Source organism: Mustela nivalis (assembly GCF_964662115.1).
Source record: "Mustela nivalis genome assembly, chromosome: 1".
NCBI lineage: Eukaryota > Metazoa > Chordata > Mammalia > Carnivora > Mustelidae > Mustela > Mustela nivalis.
Window position 1 is genome coordinate 201,980,183 of NC_139020.1, and position 26,210 is coordinate 202,006,392.

Below are 26,210 nucleotides of genomic sequence, written 5' to 3' on the forward strand. Positions count from 1 at the left end.
TGAAGGGGAAAAGAAAACAAGAACTTCCCACAGGTTAGGAGACCCAGGAGCCCAGGAGAAGCTTGCCTGGGCAAGTCAGTGCTGTTTTCCAGCCTCAGTTTCCCCACCTCTAAAATGAGAGATTGATAAAACTGCACAGTTCCTGTGGAAGAAAATCTGGCAGGTCCTTGAAAAGTTAAACATGGAATTACAATAGGACTTAGTAATGTCACTTGTAAGTATAGACCCAGGAAAAGGGAAGACATTCATCCACACAAAAGCTTGAACATGAGTGTTCACAGCAGCGCTACTCATAATAGGGAAATGGTGGAAACAATCCAAATGGCCATCGATGGATGAATGAATAAACAAAATGTGGTCTGTCCACACAATGGGGTATTACATAAGTCATAAAAAGGAATGAAACAGGGGCACCTGGGTGGCTCAGTGGGGTAAGCCTCTGCCTTCGGCCCTGGGTCATGATCTCAGGATCTTGGGATCAAGCTCAGCGAGGAGCCTGCTTCCCCCTCTCTCTCTGCCTGGCTCTGTGCCTATTTGTGATCTCTCTCTCTGTCAAATAAATAAAATTAAAAAAAAAAGGAATGAAACATTGATATATCCTATAATGGGACCAGCCTTAAAAATACCAATCTTTTTTTTTTTTTTTAGTTCTTTAAAAAATTCCCGCCCCCCCAATTATTTTTATTTTAATTTTAATTTTTTTATATTTTCTTAATTAACATATACTGTATTATTAGCCTCAGGGGTTCAGATGTGTGAATCCTCAGGCTTACACACTTCACAGCACTCACCATAGTGCATACCCTCCCCTATGTCCATAACCCAACCACCCTCTCCCTAGAAAATACCAATCTTGAAAATAAAACAGCAAGTTATTTTACCGGCAAAATAGTTTATTCAGGAATAGCAGAGGAATGGCAACTCAGGACACTCAAGCTATGACAAAACTCTTGGCAAAATGGAACAAAGAAGTTGAAACATTACCTCATGAAGGAGGAGGAAGTTGGAAGGGCCTGCTTTGGAGGAAAGTAAGAGTTCAAGGTAGTGGTGACAGTTTCTCATTGGCTGAGGCATTAGGTTCGTTGGCTGGGCTATTGCTGGGCCAGGGGAAAATCATCCTTCATCTTGCCAGGGTAGCAAAGTAGACTCCTTCCTGTTGGGGTTTGCACTTGAAAATGAGTCAGTAGGGCACAGAGCTCCCTCTTCTGACTTCCTGACTTCATTTATTTACTGAGAGAGAGAGAGAGAGAGAGAAGGGGCAGGGAGTGACGGAAAGAATCTTAAGTAGGCTCCAAGTCCAGTGAAGAGCTCAACTTGGGGCTTGATCTCACAACTCTGCGATCATGACCTGAGCCAAAATCAAGAGTTGGACACTTAACCCACTGAGCCACCCAGACGTCCTTGACTCGATTTTAAATGAGGTTGCCTTCATTCAGTTTCAAAAAAACATCAAGCTGGGGCGCCTGGGTGGCTCAGTGGGTTAAGCCTCTGCTTTCAGCTCAGGTCATGATCTCAGGGTCCTTGGATGGAGCCCCAAGCCGCCCCCCCTCCCAGTGCCCCCCCCATCCAGTTGGGCTCTCTGCTCAGCGGGGAGCCTGCTTCCCTTCCTCTCTCTCTGTGGGCCTTTCTGCCTACTTGTGATCTCTCTCTGTCAAATGAATAAATAAAATATTAAAAAAACAAACAAACATATGCTGAGTTTTTCACTGAGTGCCAGTCACAGAAAGTCACATATGGTACGATCCCAGTGATATGAAATATCCAAAATAAGTAAAAGCATAGACACAGAAAGTTGGTTAATAGTTGCAGGGGCTGGGAAGGGAGGAATGCAGAGTGACCATTTTGGTGGGTAGGGGTTTTCCTTAGCGGTGATAAAAATTTCCCCAAATGAGATAGTTGTAGTGGCTGCAGTGTTCTAAATGTACTAAATGCCACTGAATAGTACACTGTATTTATTACTTATTTAAGATTTTATTTATTTATCTGACAGAGAGAGGTACAGTGAGAGAGGGAACATAAGCATGGGGAGTGGGAGAGGGGGAAGCACGTTCTCCTCATGCCAGGCTGTATCTCAGGTCCCCAGGATCATGACCCCAGCAGAAAGCAGATGCTCAATGACTGAGCTACCCAGGCTCCTCTGAGTAATATATTTTATTTATTTTTTAAAAAGATTTTTATTTATGGGGCACCTGGGAGGCTTAGTGGGTTAAGCCTCTGCCTTCGGCTCAGGTCATGATCTCGGGGTCCTGGGATGGAGACCCGCGTCCTGCTCTCTGCTCGGCAGGGAGCCTGCTTCCCTCTCTCTCTCTGCCTGCCTCTCTGCCTACTTGTGATCTCTATCAAATAAATAAATAAAATCTTAAAAAAAAAAAGATTTTTATTTATTTGACAGGACCCCGAGATCATCACCTGAGCCGAAGGCAGAGGCTTAACCCACTAAGCCACCCAGGGGTCCCCTGAATAGTATATTTTAAATGGATTTTTGGTAACTTATGATACCTAAATGCTTTCTTAAAATGCGAAAGCTGGACAAACACCATGTCTCAGGAACCTCGAGGATATAGAATTTTATTCTATTAAAACTGTACTTTTATCACTAGCAAAATTTACCTCCTCCCCAACATCCTTAATACCCCAACAGCCCCGGGCAGGGAATCCCATCTGCTTACCTTAAGGGAAGCTCCGCCAGCCCCACCCAGCGTCCAACGCGCACTCGGTTTGCATAGCCACGCCCATTCACCCCGCCAGTAGCCGGCCCCGCCCCCCACGTGTTTTGCACTGCCCCCGCCCCCTTCATGCGCTGGCTCTCAACAGAAACCAAGGACGAAAGACAGGGAGCGATCTCATAAATAATGCATCACGTCAGCAGGCAGTGGGGCGTGGCTTCGGTCATTGCCTGGCGGAGCCAGGATCATGAATTATGCATCCTGAGGCGGGGCCTGAAGGTGTGCGCGTGTCGGGGCGGAGTCCGGGCACGGAAGTTGTCCCCTCTGGGGCCTTGAAAGGTGGGGCCATCCACGCCTCATGAATATACAGCACCTCGGGGCGGTGACTGTGAACTTCGCCAGGCCCATAGGGGGCGCGACCAGCTGCATTCATGAATAATACAACAATCGGCGGGCCGTGCAGAGATGACCGTGGGCTTCACTAGAGCCATAAGGGGCGTGGTCAGCGCGTCTCATGAATAATGCAGCGCGTCAGCGGGCGGCGGGGCGGGGCGGGGCTGGCGCGCCGGCGCTGGAACCGGGAAGGGGGGGCGGGGGAGCGATGGTCGCAAGATGGCGGCGCTAAAGGAGGCTCGGAGCTACGGGCTGTCGTGCGGGCGGGTCAGCGACGGCAGCAAGGTGTCCGTGTTCCACGTGAAGCTCACCGACAGTGCCCTGAGGGCCTTCGAGAGCTACCGCGCCAGCCAGGTGAGCGGAGCGGTGCCCGGAGCGACCGTCGGGGACGTCGAGGCGCAGGCCGGCCTCATGCGCCCCTCGCGGAGGCGTCCTGTCCTGGGGGCGCGGGGTCCAGTGTCCGGCGTGCTGCTCGCGGGTCCCTGGACCGACAGGTCGCGGGGTGAGCACCTGTCCGGCTAGAAGCTCGGGGAACCGCGTTCCCTCACGACTCTGGGAGGTGACACCGGCAGGCGGCCCGGGGCGGCCAAGGGGCTCCGAGCTAGCGCATCTAGTCCGCGGTGGGGTGGGGGGGGGGTGTTTGCGACTGAGTGGGCACCTGGAGGCGTCCAGAGCTTTCTTGGCTCACCCAGCCTCTGAGCAGGAACTGAGCTATTCACCTGGCTGGGGGGTGGGGGAGAAGGTTGGGGAGGGTTGAGGTTTTTCTGTCCGGGTCCCAGGCAGGGTGGGTCAGTGGGGCCCCGCTGTTGGGACACCTGTGGAGAACCTGTTCCGTCTGTGTGGGGAGGCTGAGTCTGCACTTGAGGGGGCTTTAACACCAATGAAGCCCTTGAAATTGGGCTCCCTCTTGGCTCGTGGGAAGGGGAGTTTGGGCAGAAACTGACAGCTTGTTTGCACCTCCCCTGCTCCTCGCAGGTGACTCTGTCTTACTGGACATTTTTGGAGAATGGGAGTGTTTTGGTTTGGGGGAGAAGCTGTGCATGGTGGGGGGGGAGGTCGCTGGCATAGTTCCTTTCCCAGGCTGGGAGCTCTTAGTGGGCACCTGGGAGGGAGCTCTGGCCACCGCACCTGGCCGCTGACTCTCAAACTTCTCAAGGGCCAATTTGGGTCCATCTGGGGGAAGTTAGAGGCGTTTCACTTCTGCCACCTGGCCCAGGGTACGGGGGTTGTGGGGAGGGTGCTGTGCACCTTCTTTCAGGCTTGATTTGCAGACACATCTGGGGCCCTGGTCAGAAACCTGCTTCTTCCCGTTTCTGTTTGTCATGGTGCCCTCTTTGTCGGGACAGAAGTTGCAGGTGCCCAGAGTGGTCAGGGCTTGAGGGGAAGTGGTTTGGGAGCCCTTTTTCTTGTTGTCTGGAAAGTGGGAGCTTTATAGTCATGAAATGGCTGGGGAAGGGTCTGGTGTCGGGCTCAGGGAGGCCCTGCTCCCTGTGTGTGTGTGTGTGTGTGTGTGTGTGTGTGTATATACTGGGAATGGGGGCGCTGAGGGCGGGTGAGGAGAGAGACTAACTAGGAAGGAATGTGGCTTTCTTCCTGCCCCAGACTTGTTCAGCACCATTAGCTAAGTCGGGAATTTCTTCCCCTGTTATGTTCCCACCACTTTCCTGGTGCCCACCCTTCCCGTGCTTCTTCCCACTTTTTTGGGGCAGTTTCCTTCCTGTCCTAGTATCTTGTATCATAGTTTCCCATTGGTAGAAGAGGTCTTCTTTTTCTTTTTTCTTTCTTTCTTTTTTTTTTTTTTTTTTTTAGAAGAGCGAGTTCTTCCCTTGTCAAAAGGATTCCTCAGGATGAGGCTAAGGTGCCCTTGCAGGTGAGAAGTTGGGGTGGGGGAACAACATACATTGTGTCCAGCTTAAGTTGCCCTTCCTTGTGGAATTCCAGTGTGGAGTCTTTTCCCTAGGCAATTCTGACTTGTCCTGCAGGAAGGCAGGCTTTCCTAGAAACAGCTGGGGGAGAGCTCATGAGTCATGTAAATAAGGTGAACTTGGTACCTGGTCACTTATGAGCCCCGCCCTCCCTACCATGCTGCCCTCGCTTGATCTAGTTGTTAGGAAGGCCCGCCTATGTGTCCACCTCATGCTGTCACACGGCTATTTTTAATTTAGGGTGTTGGTTACATCCCCTAACTAAGCTGGATCTTCCTCATGTGAGGGTGAAGGTAACTGCAGACTCTTAAGTAGCTCATCCCACTGGGAGCCCAGCTGTGGATGTCAGCCAGGAGGGGCTCCCTTGAAGAACTTCTCCAGTCCATTTGGGGCATCTTGGCCAGCTGGGCTAAACTTTGAGGGTGACCTAGTTTGCATTTTTCTCCGAAGCTGTTTCTTTTCTTTTCTTTTTTTTTTTTTTAAGATTTTGTTTATTTATTTGACAGACAGAGACCACAAGTAGGCAGAGAGGCAGGCAGAGAGAGAGAGAAGGGTTGAAGCAGGCTCCCCGCTGAGCAGAGAGCCCGACGCGGGGCTTGATCCCAGGACCCCGGGACTACGACCCGAGCCAAAGGCAGTGGCTCAACCAACTGAGCCACCCAGGCACCCCTCGAAGCTGTTTCATATTTAACATTACTTGTTTGGGCATTGTAGTGGACTGAGCTAAAGTCAGGGCAGCTTAGGTGCTTTTGGGTGGTGGGGATAGGAAAAGTGACTTGAAGAACGGGTTTGTGTGACCAGAGAAGTGTATGGGTAACAAAAGAAGAGGTAACAAAACCTCTTCCGCACAGCCGTCAATAGTGTCTGGAGTTTTTTATCCTGTAGCACTGTGGTTATATGGTTTGCCAATGGCATCTTGTGGAGAGGATTTTTATTTTTACTTTTAATTGCAAAGAGGCTTTTGCAGATTCAGATGTGGCAGGGACTGGAGAGGAAGTTCCTGTGAAACTTTCTCTGTGGCTCAAGAGAGCCTGTAATCCTAGCTCTTGGAGGAGCCCGAGTAAAAGTCCTCCATGGTTTCTCTCTCCAGAGTGGTGTGGCATCTGAGCTGCCTTTGTGCAGACCTGGTGGCCAGCCTGGATTGTGGCAGAAGGTAACATATGCTGCCACCATTGACTTGGACTTCATGCAGTTTCTCTTTGAATTTAAAAAACTCAAGTGAGTCCTGATGTGGCTCCTCCTATAGATCTCCCTTTTCACTGTGATGGGCTACTTTTGGGACAGAAGAGAGAGGAAGTATACACCTATCCTTCCAAGATAGCGTAATGTGCCTGCTCAGAGAAGTGTTCCCTGGCCACTCTGAGGAAGTGTCCCTTCCTGGGGTGTCTGCTCCAACCACCTGGGTATTTCATTTTTGGATTTGGTGGGCTCTGTTGCTTAGTGACCTTCTCCTCTCCTGGTTTATAAGCTCCTTGGTGGAGAGGAGCATATTGTTGTTCAGTAAAAACTGAGGACCCAGGGGAGGGGCTTAAGAAACCTGAGGATTGTAGCCTAGCAGGGTTTAAATCTTGATTCTATCTGCTTGAGGCCTCGGGCCAGTGCGTGGCCCTCTCCCAGTCCCGATCTTCCCCTTTGGAGGGGAGGATCCCAGTGTCCAACCCTCTACCAGCTCTGGATCCTTCCTGTCCTCAGGATTGTACACATCACAATAATTGACCCCTCCCAGCCCTGAGAGTCCTTCTGAGAGCGTCCCAGTGCCCTGTCCTCTTTGAGCTCTGGATTCTTCTCAGGTCTGGGAGGGTCCTACTGCCTGGCCATTTCTGAGCTCTAGATCCTTCTCTTCAAGCCTGTGAGGGTCCCAGTACCCAACCCCTCCCAGCTCCAGATCCTTTACTCAGGGCTGTGAGGGTCCCAGTGCCTGGCTTCTTTCTGATCCCTGGATCCTTCTCAGGACTATTGAGGGTCCCAGTGACCTGCCCTGTCTAAGCTCTGGCTCCTTCTTTTCTCAGGGCTGTGAGGATTCTTTTGACACATGTGTGGCCATCAGTGCAGCCCTGACACCTTCCCCTCCCCCTGTGTTCTCAGCATTTGGTGCCTGTACCAGAGCTGGTTCCCACCTGGAGGTTTGAATAGAGACTGTGAGAGATAGGGAGCCTGGGCTCCTGCATCTGCCTCGGTCTGATTGAGCACCTGGTTTGTATAGGGCTCCTGCTCAAGTGTGGGACATTCAGGAGTGACCAGAATGGGCCCCTAGCATCATGAGCTGGTATTCTGGAGGCAGGAGACATATCGTGAACAGGGCAGCACAGAAATTGGTACAAAGAACTTGTCAGCAGTCAGCATCAGGAAGGAAATAAAATGGGGTGATGTGATGGTGCGGGGCGGTGTGAAAGGATACTGACTGAGAAAGCTGATTCTAGGATATGGCCAGAGCTGAGGTCTCCCTGGTGAGGGGTCCTTTGCAGGGAGGGGTGGGGGTTCCAGGCATGCTGCCTTCAAGCCTTAAGACACAAGAGGCTGGCAAGGGTGTTGGGGCATAGAGGGCGGCTGCTGGGGTTCTGTCCTGGGGAACGGTGTGTGGGGAGAGGAGATGGAAGAGGCCTGGAGCAACTAGCCCATGACTCTTGCAGAGCTGTGCTAGGGGCTGCTCGCCTGCTGCTAAGGGGGCGGCTGTGTGGATGTCATCTCGGGCACTGGTGGCAGGAGGAGCCTTAATTTAGCCTCTGTTCCCCTCCCACAGCGAGGCTCCAGGAGGTAGGCTTGTCTCCCCTTTCTGGGGTTGGGGGTGTGCACTGGGTCCTAAGCAGGGCAGCTTCTCACCAGCGCTGCCTGCTTTTCAGACTGGCCATCTTTAGGAATAGTCAGGGCTGCTCCTCTCAGCTGTGGGCCAGACCCCTCTAAGTCCTTTGTCCAGGCCTCTGTCATCTTGTTAGTGACCTTGGCAAGAAGGCTAGTTTATTGTTTTCCCTATGCATTGGGGGCAGTTGGAGCTCAGCGGGTCCTTTTCTACCTCCCCAAGATCACTCAGACTGCCTTCAGTGGCCTGGGCTGCTTCTTGAGTTGGGGGAGATCTTGGGCTACTGGGGTACAGCTAGGAAAGGGGGTCCCAGCATGGTCTCAAGTTCTTGTTAAACAGCAGCGTTCTGGACTCCTGCAAGCACCGGTGACTTGAGTGGCCCTGAAAATTCCTGAGGTTGCTGTAGTGCCTGTAGTGCCCGTAGTGCCCCCTGCCCCCGATGGTGATAACCAACATCTGTGGATCACACCCCACATGCCAGCATGGGCCCGAGCTGCTGCACACACTCATCTCACCCCTGTCTGTCAGCCCTGCAGTAAGGGAATGGTTCCCACGTCTCAGGTGAGGAAAAGGGAAGAGACTCTAGGAGGCCACGTCACTGGAAGGAAATTCTCAGCTGGGATGGGACTGAGAACCAGGCATCAGGCTTGAATGCCACGTATGGCTCCAAGCACTACCCCCTCTGAAGGGAGGTGGTCCGGTGGGGTGGGCCAGCTGCAGCAGCCTGGCCCACTCATGTTAGGGGCATGGCTTCCTGTCTTCTGTGCTCTGGCTGTAGGGGTTCAGTTTACATGTGTGTTTCAGAGTGGGCTCTTGGTAGTTCTGGGTGGGGTGAGTCCTTCCTCGAAGGTGCCTGTCTCATAGATGCTGTGGGAAGATGTATGAGTGACCTGACGTGTGGGGTAAGTGATGGACGTTTCTGCAAGGCAGCCAGTGACGCTGTGTGTGACGGGCTAGACCCCGCCTCAGCCACTGTGACCCTTGACTAGGCTTCCGGCTTGCGACACGGTGACTGTGGTGATTGTGTGTAAACAGCAGGCTGCTTGGCGGAAACCCACCCTCTGTTGACTCATCGGCAAGGCCAGAGTTCACCACCCTTGAAGCAGTTTTGACATCATACCCGGATTGTGACATCTCTGGGGAGTCTTTGAAAATAACACTGCTTCTCCCGTTCCGAGTAACTGTGGTTGTAGAGCAGACACGGGAGATCTGCTTCTGGGGCAGCAGACCTGCTTGATGCAGCCTGGCCAGGCCCACACTGGCCCTACCTGTTGTGCCTTGGGGATTTGGCCTCCTCTGGATCCTTCATTTTTAGGGCCTTGTTCCCCTGCTCCCTGGCCTGGTGATTTTCCCTTTGGTCTGTGGCAACCATGGTCTGGAGTTGTCTGAGATCTTACTCCGGCGATGTGTGGCCGCTGAACAGACACCAAGTGCCCAAAGGGACGCCTTTGAGACCAAGTGACCTCTGACCTGTAGGCGCAGTGAGTGATAGACAACTACAATGTGTAGTTTTGTCACTTTACTCTTCAGTAAAAAAGCTGGTGTCCAGATGAACCATCTAGAGAGAGACCTCCTGTGCCCACACCAAGTGGCTGTGCAGGAGTCTGATGCTAATTATATTCTCTGGGTCCGTCCCTCCCTGGCCACGTTGTGACGCGGATCTCAGCTGAGTCACCAGGTCACCGGGGCACATTTGTGACTCCCCGCAGCCATTCTGGGGGGGGAGTGGACCTCACATGTTTGTGAAGTTCTTGGGGTCACCTAGCTATTATTTAAAAGTAATACATGTTGAGAAGTTTGCGTAGAAAACTTGCAAAATACCTGAAAGGAGCCACTTCCTGTTCCTATGGGCATGGCCGTGGGGCTGTTGTTGTCACCTGGGCACCTTCCTCTGTCTTGTGTCTGGGCACCTCATCATCACAGTGGTATCCACGTATTGTGTTAGATCTTACTTCTTCCCTGACACCCTTTTAACTGTTATTCCATATAATCGTAAGCTTTACGTTTTAGTGACTGCATCTCCCTTGCAGTGTTCACCCTAATGGGTCAGTATTCCTAAGTATATGTTCCAGGCATCACAAAGCTGCTGGGGATTCCCGTGTGCTGGGATCCTTGTCTGCTGTCCCGTGCCGAGGGCTGTGCAGAGGCGCCGAAGGGCAGTGAGGGGCATCCCTGCTGTGCCGGTGCATCAGAGGGGACCATGAGGGTGCGTGGGGCTGAGTGGGTACAACTGTATGATGAATTTGAGGCTTGGGAAACATGTGGTCTGGCCCGTGGTGTGGTGGATGGTCTGGGAGGGACAGGGCTAGAGGTGGGCCAGGGAAGGAGGCTCTGAGGGCCCGAGCTGGGGTGGCACTGGGGAATGGGCCAGGGGACAGGTGTGAGAAGTGTTTGGGCAGCCACCTATGGCTAGTTGGGGAGGTGGACATTTCTAACCTTTCCTGATTCTGGCCATGTGGCAGAAACATCTTCATACTCAGCTTTATTGTTGTGCCTGAGCTGGGTTTGTGAGAGTAGCGTTATGTGTGGCTTGAGATGTTGACAGTTGCCCCTGGAGTGACTCTGGACTGGAGGACGGATGAGGGCAGCTGATGGGAGAGCTGCTGCAGGTCTGTGGCAGGTGCCCGTCATGTCCCCATTGATGTCGAGGAGCCGAGTGGTGGATGTGTATACCCTGCCTCATTGATGCCGGCTCTGGAGCCCACACATTTCTGGGTTGCTGCTTTTGTCCTCAGACACGGATGTCATGTGGTTCTTTCAAGTGTCCTGAGTGTAATTGGAAGGTGTTTTGAACTGATGTGGCAGCTCTGGAAGCCAGCAGCCCTTTTTTCCCCAGTTCTTAGATTGTGTTCTTTGCTGGGGGTAGTTGGATGCCAGCTTTCCCTTATTGTGCTGGTGTGACCAGTTTCTGGGTAATGGGTGCTCGGGATATTGGGGGAGCCAAGGCTGGACGGAGGGCAGGTGATATGGTCCAAAGCATTGAGAAAGTTGGGTTGAGGGCCTTGTGACCACTCATCACTTCCCAGCTTTCTCAGATGTGCTGTGGCACAGGTGGCCTTGGATCACCCCATCCTTGAGAAGCTCCTGAGTTGCCTCGGATTGAGGACTGGGTTAGTCCTCCACGCCATCGTGCCGTTGTGGGTGTTCTCACTGTTCTTTAGATGGGGAAACTGATGCTTGACTCGGGACACCTTTCCTGAATGTGTGCCCTTCCAGTGACCCCCAACTCCTACCTTGGACTGTCAGTGGGTGTCAGCTCCTCAGTGTTTGCCTTGCTGTCCTCATGTCCGTCTTATTAGACATCTTAGGGGTCCTAATAAGGAGGTGCCTCCCTCAAAGGATGCTGAGGACCAAGAGTTGGGGTCAGGTAGACTGGCTCTAGCTAGCTCCAGCTGACAGCCTGGAGACCCAGGCTTCCTCCTGAGCTTCAGTTTCCCTGGGTTGAAGCAACACCTACGATGGTAGTAGGCACCCCAGGTCAGAGGGTCCTGCCATCCCATCCCGTCTCGTCGGTTCCTCCCCTGCTCCTCCCTGCCTTGTATGCATGTTACTATACCATAAGTTTAAAATATCCACTCATTTGTTTCTGTTGTTAAGGGTTTCTTTATTTATTTTAAAAAAGATTTTACTTATTTATTTGACAGATTACAAGTAGGCAGAGAGGCAGGCAGAGAGAGAGGAAGGAAGCAGGCTCCCCGCCGAGCAGAGAGCCCGATGTGGGGCTTGATCCCAGGACCCCGGGATCGTGACCTGAGCCACCTGAGTGCCCTGGCTTTCTCCAGATGCTTTATCAGCCTTTCTGCCAGGAAGCCCAGGCCCCTTGTGCATGTCCCCCTTCACCATCCCTCGAGCAGCCTCACCAGGTGGTGGTGATGGAGTGGGCAGGGGCCATACAGAGCAGAGGAGGACCTAGGAAGTGCTGACTGAATTTCTGACGAGACTTCTGACCTGGCCTGGGGGCCACTGCTGATGGAGTATGAGGAGTCAGGCCCAGAGCTGTGGATGCCATGGCTCCGTCTTTACCTTCAGGTTGCATGTGAACTCAGGGCTGTTGGGGAGTCACATAAGGGCAGTCTCAAGGGGCTAAGCCCCCTCTCCACTCGAGAATGCTATTCCTTAGGGACGGGAGGTGGGGGTCTGTTTCCTCTATCGTCTACCTTGGGTAAGTGGAGCCCCAGTGTGTAACGGCTGAGTAACAGGGGACACCCCCTACATTTCCCCATGCTCCTTGGCCTCTTTCTGATACGGGGACACGTCCACCACAGCCCTTGTGTGGACATGTGCATGCGGCCTCGTTGTCCTGTTTATTAGAGTGACTTTGGATTTGGTGGTGGGTTGAGGCAGGCCAGGTGCTGTTCTGGGCCTGGGGGCTTCATGATGAGCAGGCTAGCCAGGCTCCATCCCAAGGTCCTCACATCTCTGGGGGAGGCCCATTAAGAGCATGGTGGTGGTGGTGACCATGGGTGATGACTTCTGGGAGGGAGAAACACAGCCGGCTGTGGGCAGGAGGTGCCGTGGGAAGTGGGGCAGGCGGAACCGTCTGGGAAGAGGCTGAGATTGCCGAAGTCTGCGTGAGATCTGAGAGGGTGGCCACAGGAGGGAGGCTGGGGTAGTAGGGCAGCTGGAGGGCGTGGGGGTAAGGGGTGCCCAGGCAGGAAGTTGGGGTTAATTTCATCATTTAGCTGACTAAGGAGTTGTGACTGCAAGGACCTAAGCGGGTATAGACAAGCTCAATCCCCTGTCTAGGCTCACTGTGGGGGGACTGATGCAGTGCTGATTTCATTCATGGATAAACATTTTTTCTGGGGGGTTCCATCCTGTGACTGGCCATGGTCAGGAAGGCCTTGGGAATGCTAAGACCAATCAGTAAGTCTTTATTGGAACCTCTTAGAGTCTTTCTTAAATTATTTATTTATTTATTTATTCATTCATTCATTCATTCATGCTCCTTTCCTTCATTTTGTCCCCTTGTAAAGGGAGATTCAAGTTTCTTGGAGCCTTTTAATAAAAATGGCACCTGGGTGGTTCAGTGGTTAAGCCTCTGCCTTCTGCTCAAGTTATGATCCCAGGGTCTTGGGATGGAGCCCAACAACAGACTCTCTGCTCAGCAGGGAGCGTGTTTCCCCCTCTCTCTCTGCCTACTTTTAATCTTTCTCTCTTTCTCCAAATAAATAAATAAAATCTTGAAAAAAAACTAGTGAGATACACATAACTTAAAATTACCATCTTAGCCGTTTTGTTCCCTTCTTAACCGTTTTTTTTTTTTTTTTAAGATTTTTATTTATTTATTTGACAGACAGAGATCACAAGTAGTAGGCAGAGAGGCGGGCAGAGAGAGAGGAGGAAGTAGGCTCCCTGCCGAGCTGAGAGCCCGAAGCTGGGCTTGATTCCGGGACCCTGAGATCATGACCTGAGCCGAACGAAGGCAGAGGCTTTAATCCACCAAGCCACCTAGGCACCCCTCTTAACCGTTTTTGAGTGTACCGATCAGTGGTATGAAGTGTGTGCACAGCCGTCACCGCCATCCCTCCCCAGAGCTTTTTTGTCTTGCCAAACTGAAACTTGGTCCGCATTGAGCCATAACTCCCCCTTCCCTTCCTCAGCCTCTGGTGTCTGCTGCTCTGGTTTTCTGTCTTTATGAATTTGATAACATTTGGGATCTCATATAGCAGAGATCATATGGTATTTGTCCTTTTAATTTTTTAAAACTTTGTTTGTTTGTTTATTTAAATAATCTTTACACCCAGCATGGGGCTTGAACCCATGACCCCAAGATCAAGAGTTGCATGCTCTGAACCAGACAGGCGCCCTGGTATTTATCTTTTTATGACTGGTTTCTTTCACTGATTGTAATGGGTCCAAGGTTCATCTGTGCGGTAGCATGTGTCAGTTTCCTTCTGTTGTAAGGCTGACTAGTGTTCCATCATATGGGGTATACCACATTTTGTTTATCTTTTTGTCTGTTGATAGGCGCTGGATTGTTTCTACTTCTTGGCTGCTGTGAATAATGCTGCTGTGAACCTGGGCATAGAAACATCTGGTCAAGTCCCTGCCTTTTTTCCCCCTCCTGGTTTTATTAAGATATATTTGAGATCTAGCACTGTATAAGGTTAAGGTGTATAGCATAATAATATGACTGACATATATCATGAGATCATGACCATAACAAGTTTAGTTAACATTTACAATCTCATTTTGATACAAAAACAGAAAAAAAAGTTTATTTTTTTTTAAGAACTCTTAAGATGTTTTCTTTCTTTCTCTTTCTTTCTTTCTCTCCCTTTCCCTTCCTTCCTTTCTTCTCTCTCTCTTTCTTGCTTTCTAACATTTTATCTATTTATTTGAAAGAGGGAGTGAGCGGCAAGAGAGAGCATGACCAAGGGGGATGTGGGTAGGAGCAGAGGGAGAGAGAGAAGCAGATTCCCTGCTGGGAAGGGAGCCCTACACAGGGCTTGATCCCAGGACCAGTGGTCTTGACCTGAGCTGAAGGCAGACACTTAACCGACTGAGCTACCCAGGCACCCCTAAGATCTACCGTCTCAAGATCCACTCTTCACAGGGAGCCTGGGTGGCTCAGTGGGTTAAGCCTCTGCCTTTGGCTACGGTCATGATCTTGGTGTCCTGGGATAGAGCCCCATATCTGGCTCTCTGCTCGGTGGGGAAGCCTGCTCTCCGACCCCCCCCCCCCCGCCTCCTCTGCCTACTTGTGATCTCTGTCAAATAAATAAATAAAATCTTAAAAAAAAAAAAAAAAGATCTACTCTTCACAATTTTCCCGTTTATCACATAGCCATGTTAACTGTAGTCATCAAGTTATGTATTACATCTCTGGTGCTTATTTATCTTATAACTGGAAGTTTGTAGCTTTTGATCCCCTTCCTCCATTTCCCCTCTCCACACCCCCTGTCTTTGGTGACCACAAGTCTGATTTCTTTTTCTGTGGTTTATGTTTTTCTTTTCTTTTTTAGGATTCTGCACATAATTGAGATCTTACAGATCTTTCTCGGTCTGAGAGAAAGAAACTTGAGTCCTTGAGTCCTTATTTTCAGTTCTTTTGAGTATATATCCAGAAATTGAGTTGCTGGATCATATAGTAATTCTGTTTACCTTTGAAAAACTGCTAAGCTGTTTTGCACAGTGGATGTCCCATTTCCCCTTTTACATTCCCATCAGCAGTGATTGAGGGCTTCAGTTTCTCAGCCAGCCATCCTCACCAACACTTGTTCTTTTCTGCTTTTTTGTTTTTGTTTTTTTTTGTAATAGCAGTACTGATGGGTGTGAAGTGGTCTCTGAGCCTTTAAAAGTACGTGACTCTTCAGTGAGAGTTAAGGTCTGTTAGGATGCTGACACCTACTGCATCATTGATGGGCTCAGGAGTCTCATCTTAGGTGACAGAGAGCTGGACCCCAGTGGAAATCAGGCCATGTTGGCTCTCACACTTGAGATGGACTTGGGCTAGTTTTAGGTTCTGCCCGAGGGAGGATCTTGATCAGGGTCACCTGGGTGCAGAAGGCAGGAAGGGCAAGAAGAGCTGTTAACCATACCCCAGCGCTCCCAGGGGCAGGACTTCTGTGTCCCTTCTTGTCCTCAAACAGGGGCCCTGAGGGTGATGGGCAAGGCTAAGTTCCGCCCTTTAGCACCTGAGGCTGCTGAGCCCCTCCCTGGCCATAAGTTCAGATGGGGCAGAGTTTGTGCTTTGGTGAATTTACCTCTTTGTGTCCCATGTTGAATCACAAGGTGACTGGTGGAAAATGGGCTTTCTTCCAGATAGGAAGTGGCTTGGAGGCCCCTCAGGTTGGGTGCTGCACTTTGGGGGGTATTAGACAGGTAGGGAGCTATACCTTTGGCTTGGCCTTGGGCCTGGGGTCTGTGCCGGTGCCCAAGATGGATGGGAAGCAGGAGTGTTTTTTTTCTGACCTTGTGGGCAGATGCAGTCCACTTGTCTCAGGGCTTTTGACTCCGGAGGCTGTGCTCCTTGCCTCTGTCCTGCTCCTGTCTCCCCTTCTCCTGCAGGATGTGCCTGTGTGTCTGGGGCTGCACACTTGCTTTCAGGCCCCATAGGTAAGCATAGGCTGATCAGAGCCCAGCTGAGGGACTGGGCTGAGGCAGCCGTCCCTTCATGCTGCTCTTCCTGGCGGTGTTGGTACTGCTGGGACCCAGGGGCCTTTTGGAGCAGCATCGTCTCCTGCCATTGGCCGGAGGAGGATAAGTGGGCTCAGAGGTTCCCTTTTTTATTTTCCTCTTTTTCTGCACAATGACTTTTTGGAGGAAATTCAGCTTCCTGATATGGCCCTTGTGGTTCTCCCCACATCTGGAGGGGATGATTTAAGGGTCCTATAGCAACACTTACACTAAGGAGAATGCCCACTGAATGAAGTCAGGACAGCTAGGTTTGTAGTAGTTGGGGTAGAACATGAGCTTAGTATGGCTTTCCCTTTGACAATGGGTGCCTCCTGCCTGTGACCTCCCTACCATGTTGTTCTCAAGGTCCTGACAGGGATTGTGCACCTTGTCCCCATCCTGGCTGCTCTGTTTCCTCCCTCCCTTCCTTCCTAGATTTTATTTATTTGAGAGAGAGAATGAGCACATGCATGAACAGGGGGAGGGGCAGAGGGAGAGGGAGGAGAAGCAGACTCCCTGCTGAGCAGGACCCTGGGATCTTGACCTGAGCCAAAGGCAGGGGCTTAACTGACTGAGCCACCCAGGCACTTCTCTTTCTTTTTTTTTTCTCTTCTCTTTCCCTCCCTCCCTCCCTCTCCTCTTCTCTCTCTCTTTCTTTTATTTTTCAACATTCATTTATTTTTTTTAGAGAGCGTACATGGATATGAGTGGAGTTGAGGGGATGGCGGGCAGAGGGGAAGAATCTCCAAGCTGACTCCCGGCCGAGCGTGGAGCCTGATGCAGGGCTCTATCTGTGGACCCTGAGATCATGACCTGGGCCAAAATCAAGAGTCATCCAACTGAGCCACCCAGGTGCTCAGTTTTCTGGCTACTCTGTTTTCTGTACCATTAGTGGTAGAGCTTTCCCCATACCATAAGTGGTAGTGTGAGGTCTGCTGTGCCTGGTGGTGCTGCTGAGGCTGCGAGACCCTAAAATGAGGGCCTCAGCATGTTTGCTGCCATGTTAGGGGAGCAGAATTGGATAAGGATGCCAATGAAGTAGACTGTTACAGCATTCTCTTTTTTCAGTGCCAACCTTAGAATCTAAAACAAGTTGGTAAACCATGACCCAGGGGGCAAATCCAGCCTGCCAAGTGTATTTATATTTTATTGGGACAGAAGCATCGTTTATGACTGCTTTTGCTGTATGAGAGCATTTGAGTCTTTGTCACAGAGATTGTCTAATTCTCAAAACCTGTGGTTGATTCTCTAGCCCATTACAGACAAAGTTCAAGAGCTGTGGTTTGGAGTGTTGGGATGTGTGTGTGGCATGAGAACTGTTTGTGTTAGTGGAATGTGCTGTCCAGACCTCACAACCTGGGCTCCTGTGCTGTGACCTAACACCCTGTGGGTCTTGGCTTCCTGTCACATCTTGGCTGGACTGAGATCTTGGAGCATCCTTTTGGTCTGGCCCCTTCATTTCACTGATGGGATGTCTAGAGGATGCTGGCTGACTTGAGGGCCTATGGTCAGTGTAGATTAAATTGCCTCAAACCCAAGGGTGTCTGCTCTGGGACTACCTCTCCCTCTCCCCACCCCTGATTCCATGCAGACTTGCAATGCTTCCCACCCCATGTGCGAGTCCCTGGGGTTCCCAGGAGTTTTTCTCAGGCACATCGTCAAGACTGACAGAGCCTTTGGTGGGCCTGACTTTTTATTCGTGACCTGCTGGTGAGCTCTGGAAACACATTCACACATAGCCTGGCAGGAAGGGCCAAGCATGGGTGTCCCGGGTGGAGCTGGGAGGGCACGCATCTGCCTCCCATTGGAGTCAGGCTTTGGGGGCAGCATCCCCCTCCCCTCCCTTCCTCTTCTCAGCCTCAGTTCCCTGGGGATACAGTGGGACCAGTGTCATCTTCCAAGGGAGGATTGTGCTCAGTTAGGGGTTCGTTGTTTGTATGGGTGCCTGTCAGATGTGTGCTTCATGGCAGGAGAAACAACCAGATGACAGTGGCTTCGGATGGGTCCCTTGTGTGGAGACTGGGCAGCAGGTGTCTCCTGTTCCCTAGGAGTGAGCTTTCCATGGGCTGGGGGGCCTTGGTGAATCTTGCAGAGCTTTCTCAGCTCAGGATGAGTTTCATCTATAAATGGCTTCTGAATTAGATACCAGCAGCCTGAAAAGCCTGGAGAAGGCCTTCTCAGAAAGGCCTCTCTGCCAAGGGGCTGAGGTTTCTGGGTTCTGTCAGCAGAAATGGCATGATTTTGGTGTTCTTTTCTTTTTTTCTTTCTTTTTAAATATTTATTTATTTATTTGAGAGAGAGAGAGAGAGCGGGTGCACATGATGGGGGTAGAGGGAGAGAGAATCCTGAAGCAGACTCCCCACTGAATGCAGAGCCCATGGGCAGCTTGATCTCGGGACCCCAAGATCGTGATCTGAGCCAAGATCAAGAGTCGGGCACATAACCTACTGAGCCCCCCAGGTGCCCCTGCTGTTCTTATCATTTGACTTTTTTTCTCCCTTTTCAGGATCAGGTGGGTGTTGAGCAGGTGTGGGCTGGGTGGGTGGGGGGTTACAGTACGGTGGGGAGGATCTGGCGGGGATTTCCCTGTGTGCAGGGAGATGTCTGAGGCAGAGACAGGTCACAGCTAGAAGAGTGTGTTCCTTCCTCCCCTGGTCACACTATTTTTGGTGTTGGACGCTCACAGATGTCTGCTTGTTCCAGCGAAATGTGCTCAACTAGCAGTGGATCTGGCAAGTGGGATGAGGACAACCAGCACTGTGTTCAGCTTGTCTCTAGCTCACTTTGGCACTGGGGTGAGGCCTTGCTGGCTCCCTTACCTGTGCACAGGGTCCTGCTGGTTGGGAGCCTTGTGCACAGAGCCTCATGACCCAGTGATCTGTGCCAGTTCCTCCTGACAGGAAGTGGAGCTGTGTCAAGGATTCTGAGACAGGCTTTGGCCTAGAGTGTAGGATTGACGATACTGGCCCTTCCTTCCTTCCTTTAGCTCTGCCAGCTAGTGTCTCTGTGAGGAGGGTCCTGTCTTGTCTCTGAACAGATGAGGTTAATGCCACCACCCCATCTGCTGGGTGAGCGTGGTCTGGGAGAATGTGGCCAGAGGACCAGGTTCGCTTGTGCCCAGGTATGCAGGGCGAGGCTTGCAGGCTGTCAGCAGAAGTTGGGCTGGGCTGATGCTGTTCCAAAAAGACCTGAGGCTTTGGACCCCTTTCTAATCAGGGGTGGATGCCAACTCCCAGGGGTCTGTACCCCTGAGCAGTGGCTCTATTTAACATTCATTCTCCGATCTTCTCATGGCCTCGGCCACCTGCCTCTCCTCTCCTCTTCTCTTGGTCTCTCATGTGTAAATTCACTGAGGCCCCATGCTCTCGGGTGATAGGAATTAGTGAGCATGTGATCTGCTAGGCACAGCTCAGCTTTGGGGAGTGGCTGGTCTGAGTGCACATGGTATTACCTCTGTGCTCCCTCCTTGGGGCTCCTGGTGCTGTTCCTGGGGTTCAGCCAGTCAAGAGCAAGCACCCTGTGTGTTGCACGTGTGGGCGTCCCTCTGCTGCTGTGAAGCTCAGGGGGCGGACAAGCTTGTGGGGGACGTTGCAGGCAGGTCACTGGTGGGTGCAGGATGTAGGACTCAGGCCGGGGGTGGTAGGACAGGATGCCTCACCTCGACTGAGCTGGGGCCAGTTCTGAAGCAGCCTGCAGACCCAGGAAGTTGCCACTGCCTGGAGTTCATGTGGATGTCTGGTGTGCCCAGGTTCCAGCTCTCTGAGCTGCTGTTCCTTGGACAGCTGAGGACCAGGGTAGGGGACACACTATATTGCTTCCAAACCTTCACATGTATTGACATGGCTAGGTGGCTGCGAAGTTCAGAGCAGGACACAGGACAGGGAGGAGGAGGTGAGAAGGGGCTGGCTCTACAGCAATACCACCCTTTGGGGCTCAGATTACCACCCTGCGGGGTGGGGGTCATCATTATAGTGTGTCTGTGTCTTCCTTACATGCTGTAGCCCCGGCTGTCTAGGAGAATAATTAAGGCCTGCGGTGTCTCAAAGTCAGGACTTTGCTCTTGGTTGAAACACTGGATGAAGGGTCTCCTGAGCACAGATGCCACAGACCCCAGGCCAGCCGCTCCATGGGTGCTCAAGGCTGCAGGGTCTGTGTGAGTCCCCAGAACCTATTGATTGGACAGGTTGGTGGCAGGCCTCAGTGGTGGCTATGGAGGGCTTCCCACTGTGGGCGCTGTCTCAAGATAGCCCGCAGGGCATGTTAGAGGAGGGGTGGGGACACAGCTCCTGGGCAGACACTGTGGGGCTTTACGGGGGATGTAGCCTGGGTAGCTCTGTTTGTGTCAAGTTGGGCCTAATGTTTCTTGTTACTTTTTAACCTATTGATTAAAGCTGTGGGTGGTGATGAGCTCATTTAGGCTTGACACATGGGGTTGGGAGGCCCAGAGACTGAGCTCTGCAAGCTGGCCACTTCTGGGGAGAGGAGCATCGCTGTTCTGAAAACCAGGTTCCAGGCTTGAGTGTTGGCTTTTCTTTCTTCCTTCCTTCTTCTTTCTTTCTTTCTTTCTTTCTTTCTTTCTTTCTTTCTTTCTTTCTTTCTTCTTTCTTTCTTTCTTTCTTTCTTTCTTTCTTAACATTTAATATATCTGTCAGAGAGAGAGGGAGAGGGGCAAGTGAGCACAAGCAGGGGGAGCTGCAGGCAGAGGAAGAAGCAGGCTTCCTGCTGAGCGAGGATCCCTATCTAGGACTCGATTCTAGGACCCCAGGACCATGACCTGAGGTGAAGGAACACCCTTAACCAGCTGAGCCACCCAGGCGTCCCAGGCTTGAGGGTTCTGAAGCCTTTAGCTGCTTCCCCTTGTCTCTGCCCCAGTCATAGATGAACATGACAGAAATCTGATGTGCACAGCAGTTTTCTGTTAGGAGTCTGGGAGGAATCCTGAAGTCTGCGGAAAATTTAGGGGAAATTCAGAAAAGCAAGCCCCGTGTCATCGTTTTTACTCAGGATGTGTGTTGAGATTTGGGTAACCCAGAGAGTCACGAGATTACGCTTAAGAAACCGAACAGGAGTGGCATCAGTCCGCCCACACAGGCAGATCGCTTAACAGAGTAGCTCCCCTCCCTGTCCTGTAGCCACTTATGGGGCCGGGCCGGCCTTCCTTAACCCCTGTGCCACCCTGGCCCACCTGCACGGTGGATGAGCATCCCCCTACCCAGGGCCTGAAATGAAGCCATGTGTGCCCATCTTCACACTGTGGCCACCTGGTAAGTCATCCCAGACTCTCCAGCCCAGGTGAGGCCATGGGTGATGAGTGAGTGGGATGTGTACATGTGGGGTCCCAGTCAGGCCTGGGCATCTGGCCTCCAAGGTGTGTCCTTAAGCTTGGCGAGACTGCAGCCAGACCCCAGGTATGACCACGAAGCAAGCAAACAGCCCTCTAGCATCTGGCCTTGTGCTGGGCAGTGAGGGTCCCAAGTGAAGAGTGACAGTCTCATGGGCTGTAATCCTGCCTGTGGGCCAGGAGAGCTCCCCGGAGAGAAGATATTTGTCAGGACCTGAAGGAAAAGTGGCGTTCCTGGGCCCTGAGCAGGTGGTGGGGAAGAGCCTATACCCTGAGGAGGCCTGGAAGGATGTGCTGAGGGAGTGCCTGGCCCTCTCCCTTGGGTACCAAGGTCAGGGTGGGAGGGTGGCCAGGACATGCTGCACCACAGGGCACCACATGCTTCTGGGCTTCAAGACATAGTGCACCATGTCCACCCCTGGAATGCTCTTCCTCCAGGTCTTCCTGGCCCTCTCCCTGGCCCTTCTATTTCATCTCTGGCCAGAGGGCCGCCTCTCCACGTGCCTTCCAGCACTCAGTGTGTCCCCAGAGGTCAGCTTCTGTCTCAGCATGCAGGGGTGCGGTGAATCATTTGTTACCGCATGAAGGTGTCGGGGGGCCACATCAGGGGAGTGACACAGGTCCTGTGTGATCTCCTGGCCCAGTTCCCCTTGCACAGTCTGTTCTGTTGTTCCAAAGGTGAACATCTTGGTTGGGGCCTGGATACGAGCAGCTCAGCTTCCATGGTGGACCCTTGGCGGCTCCTGGTAACTCCTCTGTAGAGGCCTCTCCATGTTCATATGTTTGATTTTGTTGCTGTTTTCCAGCTCTGCCAGATTCCTTTTCCAAAAAGAAAGCCCTGCCACCTCCTTTTCACTTGCATTATCCCGGTTCTCAGCCCAGACTGGTGGTGGTCTCTCACAGAGCACCGTGCAGGCGCCTCTGAAATGGCCTGCGGCAGCTTGGGCCCACAGGGCGGACAGGGTAGCCGGACGTGCCCTGAATCGGCTGTTCACGGCGTCTTCCTGGTCGTGGGCCTGTGCCTGGGGTGCTACACATATTTTTACACTTTTCTTGTTGAGTTGAGTTTCCTTTTTACCAAGTAAACCCGGGTGTAAAGTGCTGGTTCATGAAGAAGGAGGCAGGAGTGGGGGCAGGGAGTCTCACAGTGTGGCCTGGCTCTGCCTAGGAGCTGGCGGCCGGTGGTGAGTTCTTGGCCTTGTGTGGTTGCGGGCAGTGCCTTCCCCTGCGGGGTGCTCTCCCTCTTCCTTCCCGTGGGGGGGCCCTGGCCCGCAGCATCAGGGCTGTTTGCTTGGGGCCCCGGCCTGTATGTTCCCGCAGGCAGGCTCGTGCCCGGCATTGGCAAACCTGGTGAGGCTGCTGAGTGGTTTCCCCAGGCAGGGGCTTTGGATTCTGCATTTATGGTCTCTAAACTTCTTCCCTAACTTGGTTCAGAAGCAGAAAGACAGAGGTCATTGGTTTTCCTTACAGAACACCGACCATGCTGTATTCCCCAGATGCTGGCACTTTGCGATGTAACAAGTGGCAAATGTCATCACTGACGTTTGTCTTCCTTCAGAGATCTGGTTTGGGGGCCTCCCATGTTTAGGGTACTAGAACGTCCTTGGTGAGGGACATTTACCTTTTCAACTCTAAACATTTGCTCCTAATTTAGCTGGTTGCAGGATTTTCTGCGGTGGTGGGGTTGGTGGTCCTTGTTTGCCGGATTGACTGAAGCCAGCTCTCTCTGCTTTCTGGCGGCCCTGCCTGGGGCACTGCCATCGTGGTACACTGGGGTGAGTGCCTGCGGCTCACCAGAGCTTCCGCCTGGAGCAGAGGCAGCAGTCAGTGCAGACCTGTGCCTCTCTCTCCTCGGGCCTGTGCTCCTCGACCCTCTCACCTGAGATGCCTTCCATCCTCTCCTGACTCACTCCTGTCATGCCCATACCCCATAGAAAATGCCCTGTCAGCAAAGATAGCTCTGTGGTCACGGCTCCCGGAAATTTCTCTCCTACCCACAGCCACAGAGCCTGTCCTGTGTCCTTGTGGCTCATCACCCCAGGGTGGCTGCGCATGTTCCCTTGGTCCCCTGCTGTCCCGGAGCCCTTCTTCATTTCTGGCTGGACTGAGAGCGTGGGTTCTTTTTGTTTTACTTATAGCAGGGCCTGAACCCACAACCCTGAGATGAAGACCTGAGCCGAAATCAAGAGTCTCACACTTTTTTTTTTTTTTTTAAGATTTTATCTATTTATTTGACAGACAGAGATCACAAGTAGGCAGAGAGAGAGGGAGAAGCAGGCTCCCCGCTGAGCAGAGATCCCGATACAGGACTCCATCCCAGGATCCTGAGATCATGACCTGAGCTGAAGGCAGAGCCTTTAACCCACTGAGCCACCCAGGCACCCCAAGAGTCTGACACTTCTTTTTTATTTTTTATTTTTTTAAGATTTTATTTATTTATTTGACAGAGATTACAAGCAGGCAGAGAGGCAGGTAGAGAGAGAGAGGAGGAAGCAGGCTCCCCGCTGAGCAGAGAGCCCGATGCGGGACTCGATCCCAGGACCCTGAGATCATGACCCGAGCCGAAGGCAGCGGCTTAACCCACTGAGCCACCCAGGCACCCGAGTCTGACACTTCTGACTGAGCCACCCAGCTGCCCCGAGAGTGTGGGTTCTTAATGGAGGATATTGAGCCGCAGTGACAGGGGCCACTTCTGGGGCATTCCTATCCCACAGCTCTGGCACATTTGGTGGCCTAACACAGGGCTTCTTCCGCCGGTTACAAACCCGTTGTTTCAGCCAGCTGGGTAGCGGTGCCACTCAGTGCCATTGGGGGATGCTTACAGTGGCAGTATGCTGATCATGTGTCTCCCATGCCTAGATCACCCTCCCAGGGTTCCTAAGGGCTCTGCTGCTCAGACCCCACTGTGCTCTCCTTGGCTGCCGAGGGCCTCTCTTTGGCAGTCTCCTCTCCAGTTTCTGTACCCTCTCTGCCTCCCCACCCTCCTACCCATTGAGAGGCACATTCCCAGAGCCCAGGACTCTCCTCAGGACAGAGTGTGCATGGGAGGGCAGCACACACCAGGCCTTCGCTGCAAGCCCATGGATTGGATTGGACCTTTCTTTTCTGGATCAGTGGCTTCTGACTTCATGTTGCTTTTACATGTCCTAACCTGCTCTTGGGCACAAGCCAGGTGTGCCAGCCATACCTGAGGGAAGTGCTTGGGATTACGTTCCTCACACACATCCTGCTGAGGCCTGTGGATTCCACTCCATGACTCCTGTCTGTCCTCGTCTGAGCAAGTGGCCCTGGCCTGAGACACTAGCCCAGCCTGCCCACACAGACCCAAGGGAGGGCTTGGCTCTGAGCTGTTGACCCATGGGTTGTGCCTTGTTCTCTCCGCCCCTTAGCTCCACCGTGCCTTTCCCACTTCCTCTTGCACACCAGATTATCTGATTCTTCCTAATTTTGTGGTAGTGCTGGGCAAAAATGATACCTCCTTCTTGTGTTTTGCTGATGACTTCTTGTGTTTTTGACAACTTGCAGCTATCTTTTCAGTCTGTGCTGTGTTCATTGCCATTTCCAGTTGGTTGGTCTGTCTTTTAATGGGGCTTTCTCCAGCACGGGTTGATCCTGGTTCTCTCTGCGTGCTGTCTGCTGGCTGAGAGGGTGAGGTTGGCAGCGTGGCATGTTCCTTCTCCCTGGTGTGACCCACCACGCTGCTCATGGAGCAAGATCCCCTCTTGCTGTAAGCTTTGGCCTCAGGTGGTGGCTGGAAGTGGCAGTTACTTCAGGGCTCTGCTCTGGTGAATTAAATGTGCGCAGTTGGCACCCAGCGGCCTTTTATCATTTCCTTGATCTTGACAGTGGACCCAGCTGGCTGGTGACTTTGAAGTACTCGGGCTATGTTGTCAGGCTCCTTTCCAGGGTCTCAGGTTTGCTTCACCTTGTCTCAGTGACATATTAGTGAAAAAACTGAAGTGGCATTTGTGGATTGGAAAATAATAAATTCTGTTTGACTCCTGATGGTTCCCAAAGTCTGTTCATACACATGTCACGCTCAAACTCACAACTGCTGAATCTTGGAAGCAGGGACAGGGCCACCGTGCTGGGCCATGTGAAGTGCTTCCTGTCACTGGGGCGGAACAAAGGCTCTGGAGGTTTGGGCACCTGTGCCATGCTGACCTCTGTAGGGACAAGGGTGCACTGTCAGCTCTGACCACACAGCCACTTCCCTGAAGTTCATGGTTCCTTCTCTGTCCCTTCATCCCTTCCTCCTGCAAGGACATTTCCCATTTCCACCTTTGTCAGAGGAGGTAGTTGGAGGAGGAAGGTGCTAGCAGTCCCTCCTGAGAAGACCACAGTTGGTGTGCAGGATTTCAGATGTCATGATTGGAGGGTTGGCAGGGCTGCTGTTAAATCTATAGCGCCTCCACATGGTGAGTTCTCTGCATCACCTAAGGGGGTTTGCTCAGATGTCGAGTGCGTGCCAGACTCTGTGATGATAACCTGCCACATACGTGGTAGACATGGGGACATGAGCATGGCCGCTAGCCATGTTTTCCTTAAATGAGCATCTATTATTATTAATTGCTTGTTATTACTTTGCTGAATATTGTTTAAAGTCGATGTAGTTTTGAGAAAGGTTATCTGGTTCTTTTAATGGTTCTCTTGGTTTGGGGGCAGGGGCACTCCCTTTGTCAGGGCTTGTCCCATCAGCTATCCCTGATGGGGGCTTCCTGGGGCACCTGAGAGAAATGATACAGTGAGGTCATGTGCCTGTTCCCTCTTTATTGCCTCTCAGGGTTGAGGGTGTAAAGTTGCCCAGTCCTGACTGCAGCCATTGAAAGTCAAGAATGGGATCATTCCCATTTCACAGATGAGGAAACTGATTAGTGCAGGTATGACATCCATTATCACCCAAGGTCATATGGTCAGTTAAGGGGTGGTCTCCCTGACTCCAGTGGCCTTGCCCCCTTACTTGCATT

At 52.0% G+C, this 26,210-nt stretch overlaps 1 protein-coding gene and 1 long non-coding RNA gene across 2 annotated transcripts in view; one reads left to right on the forward strand and one right to left on the reverse strand.

Annotated features, from left to right (window-relative positions):
• Positions 1–875: 875 nt before the first annotated feature.
• Positions 876–2,741, reverse strand: LOC309851655. The gene is made up of 2 exons (XR_014304849.1): positions 2,670–2,741; positions 876–1,153 (listed from the first exon to the last, which is right to left on the reverse strand). It is a non-coding gene; the product is annotated as an uncharacterized lncRNA (long non-coding RNA).
• A 358-nt stretch (positions 2,742–3,099) lies between these two features.
• Positions 3,100–26,210, forward strand: part of ELL (elongation factor for RNA polymerase II) — a 73,879-nt gene continuing 50,768 nt past the window's right edge. Inside the window, exon 1 of the mRNA XM_082707292.1 lies at positions 3,100–3,413. Coding sequence (XP_082563418.1) covers positions 3,279–3,413 — 135 coding nt within the window. The 5' untranslated portion in view covers positions 3,100–3,278. The remainder of the gene's footprint in view (positions 3,414–26,210) is intronic.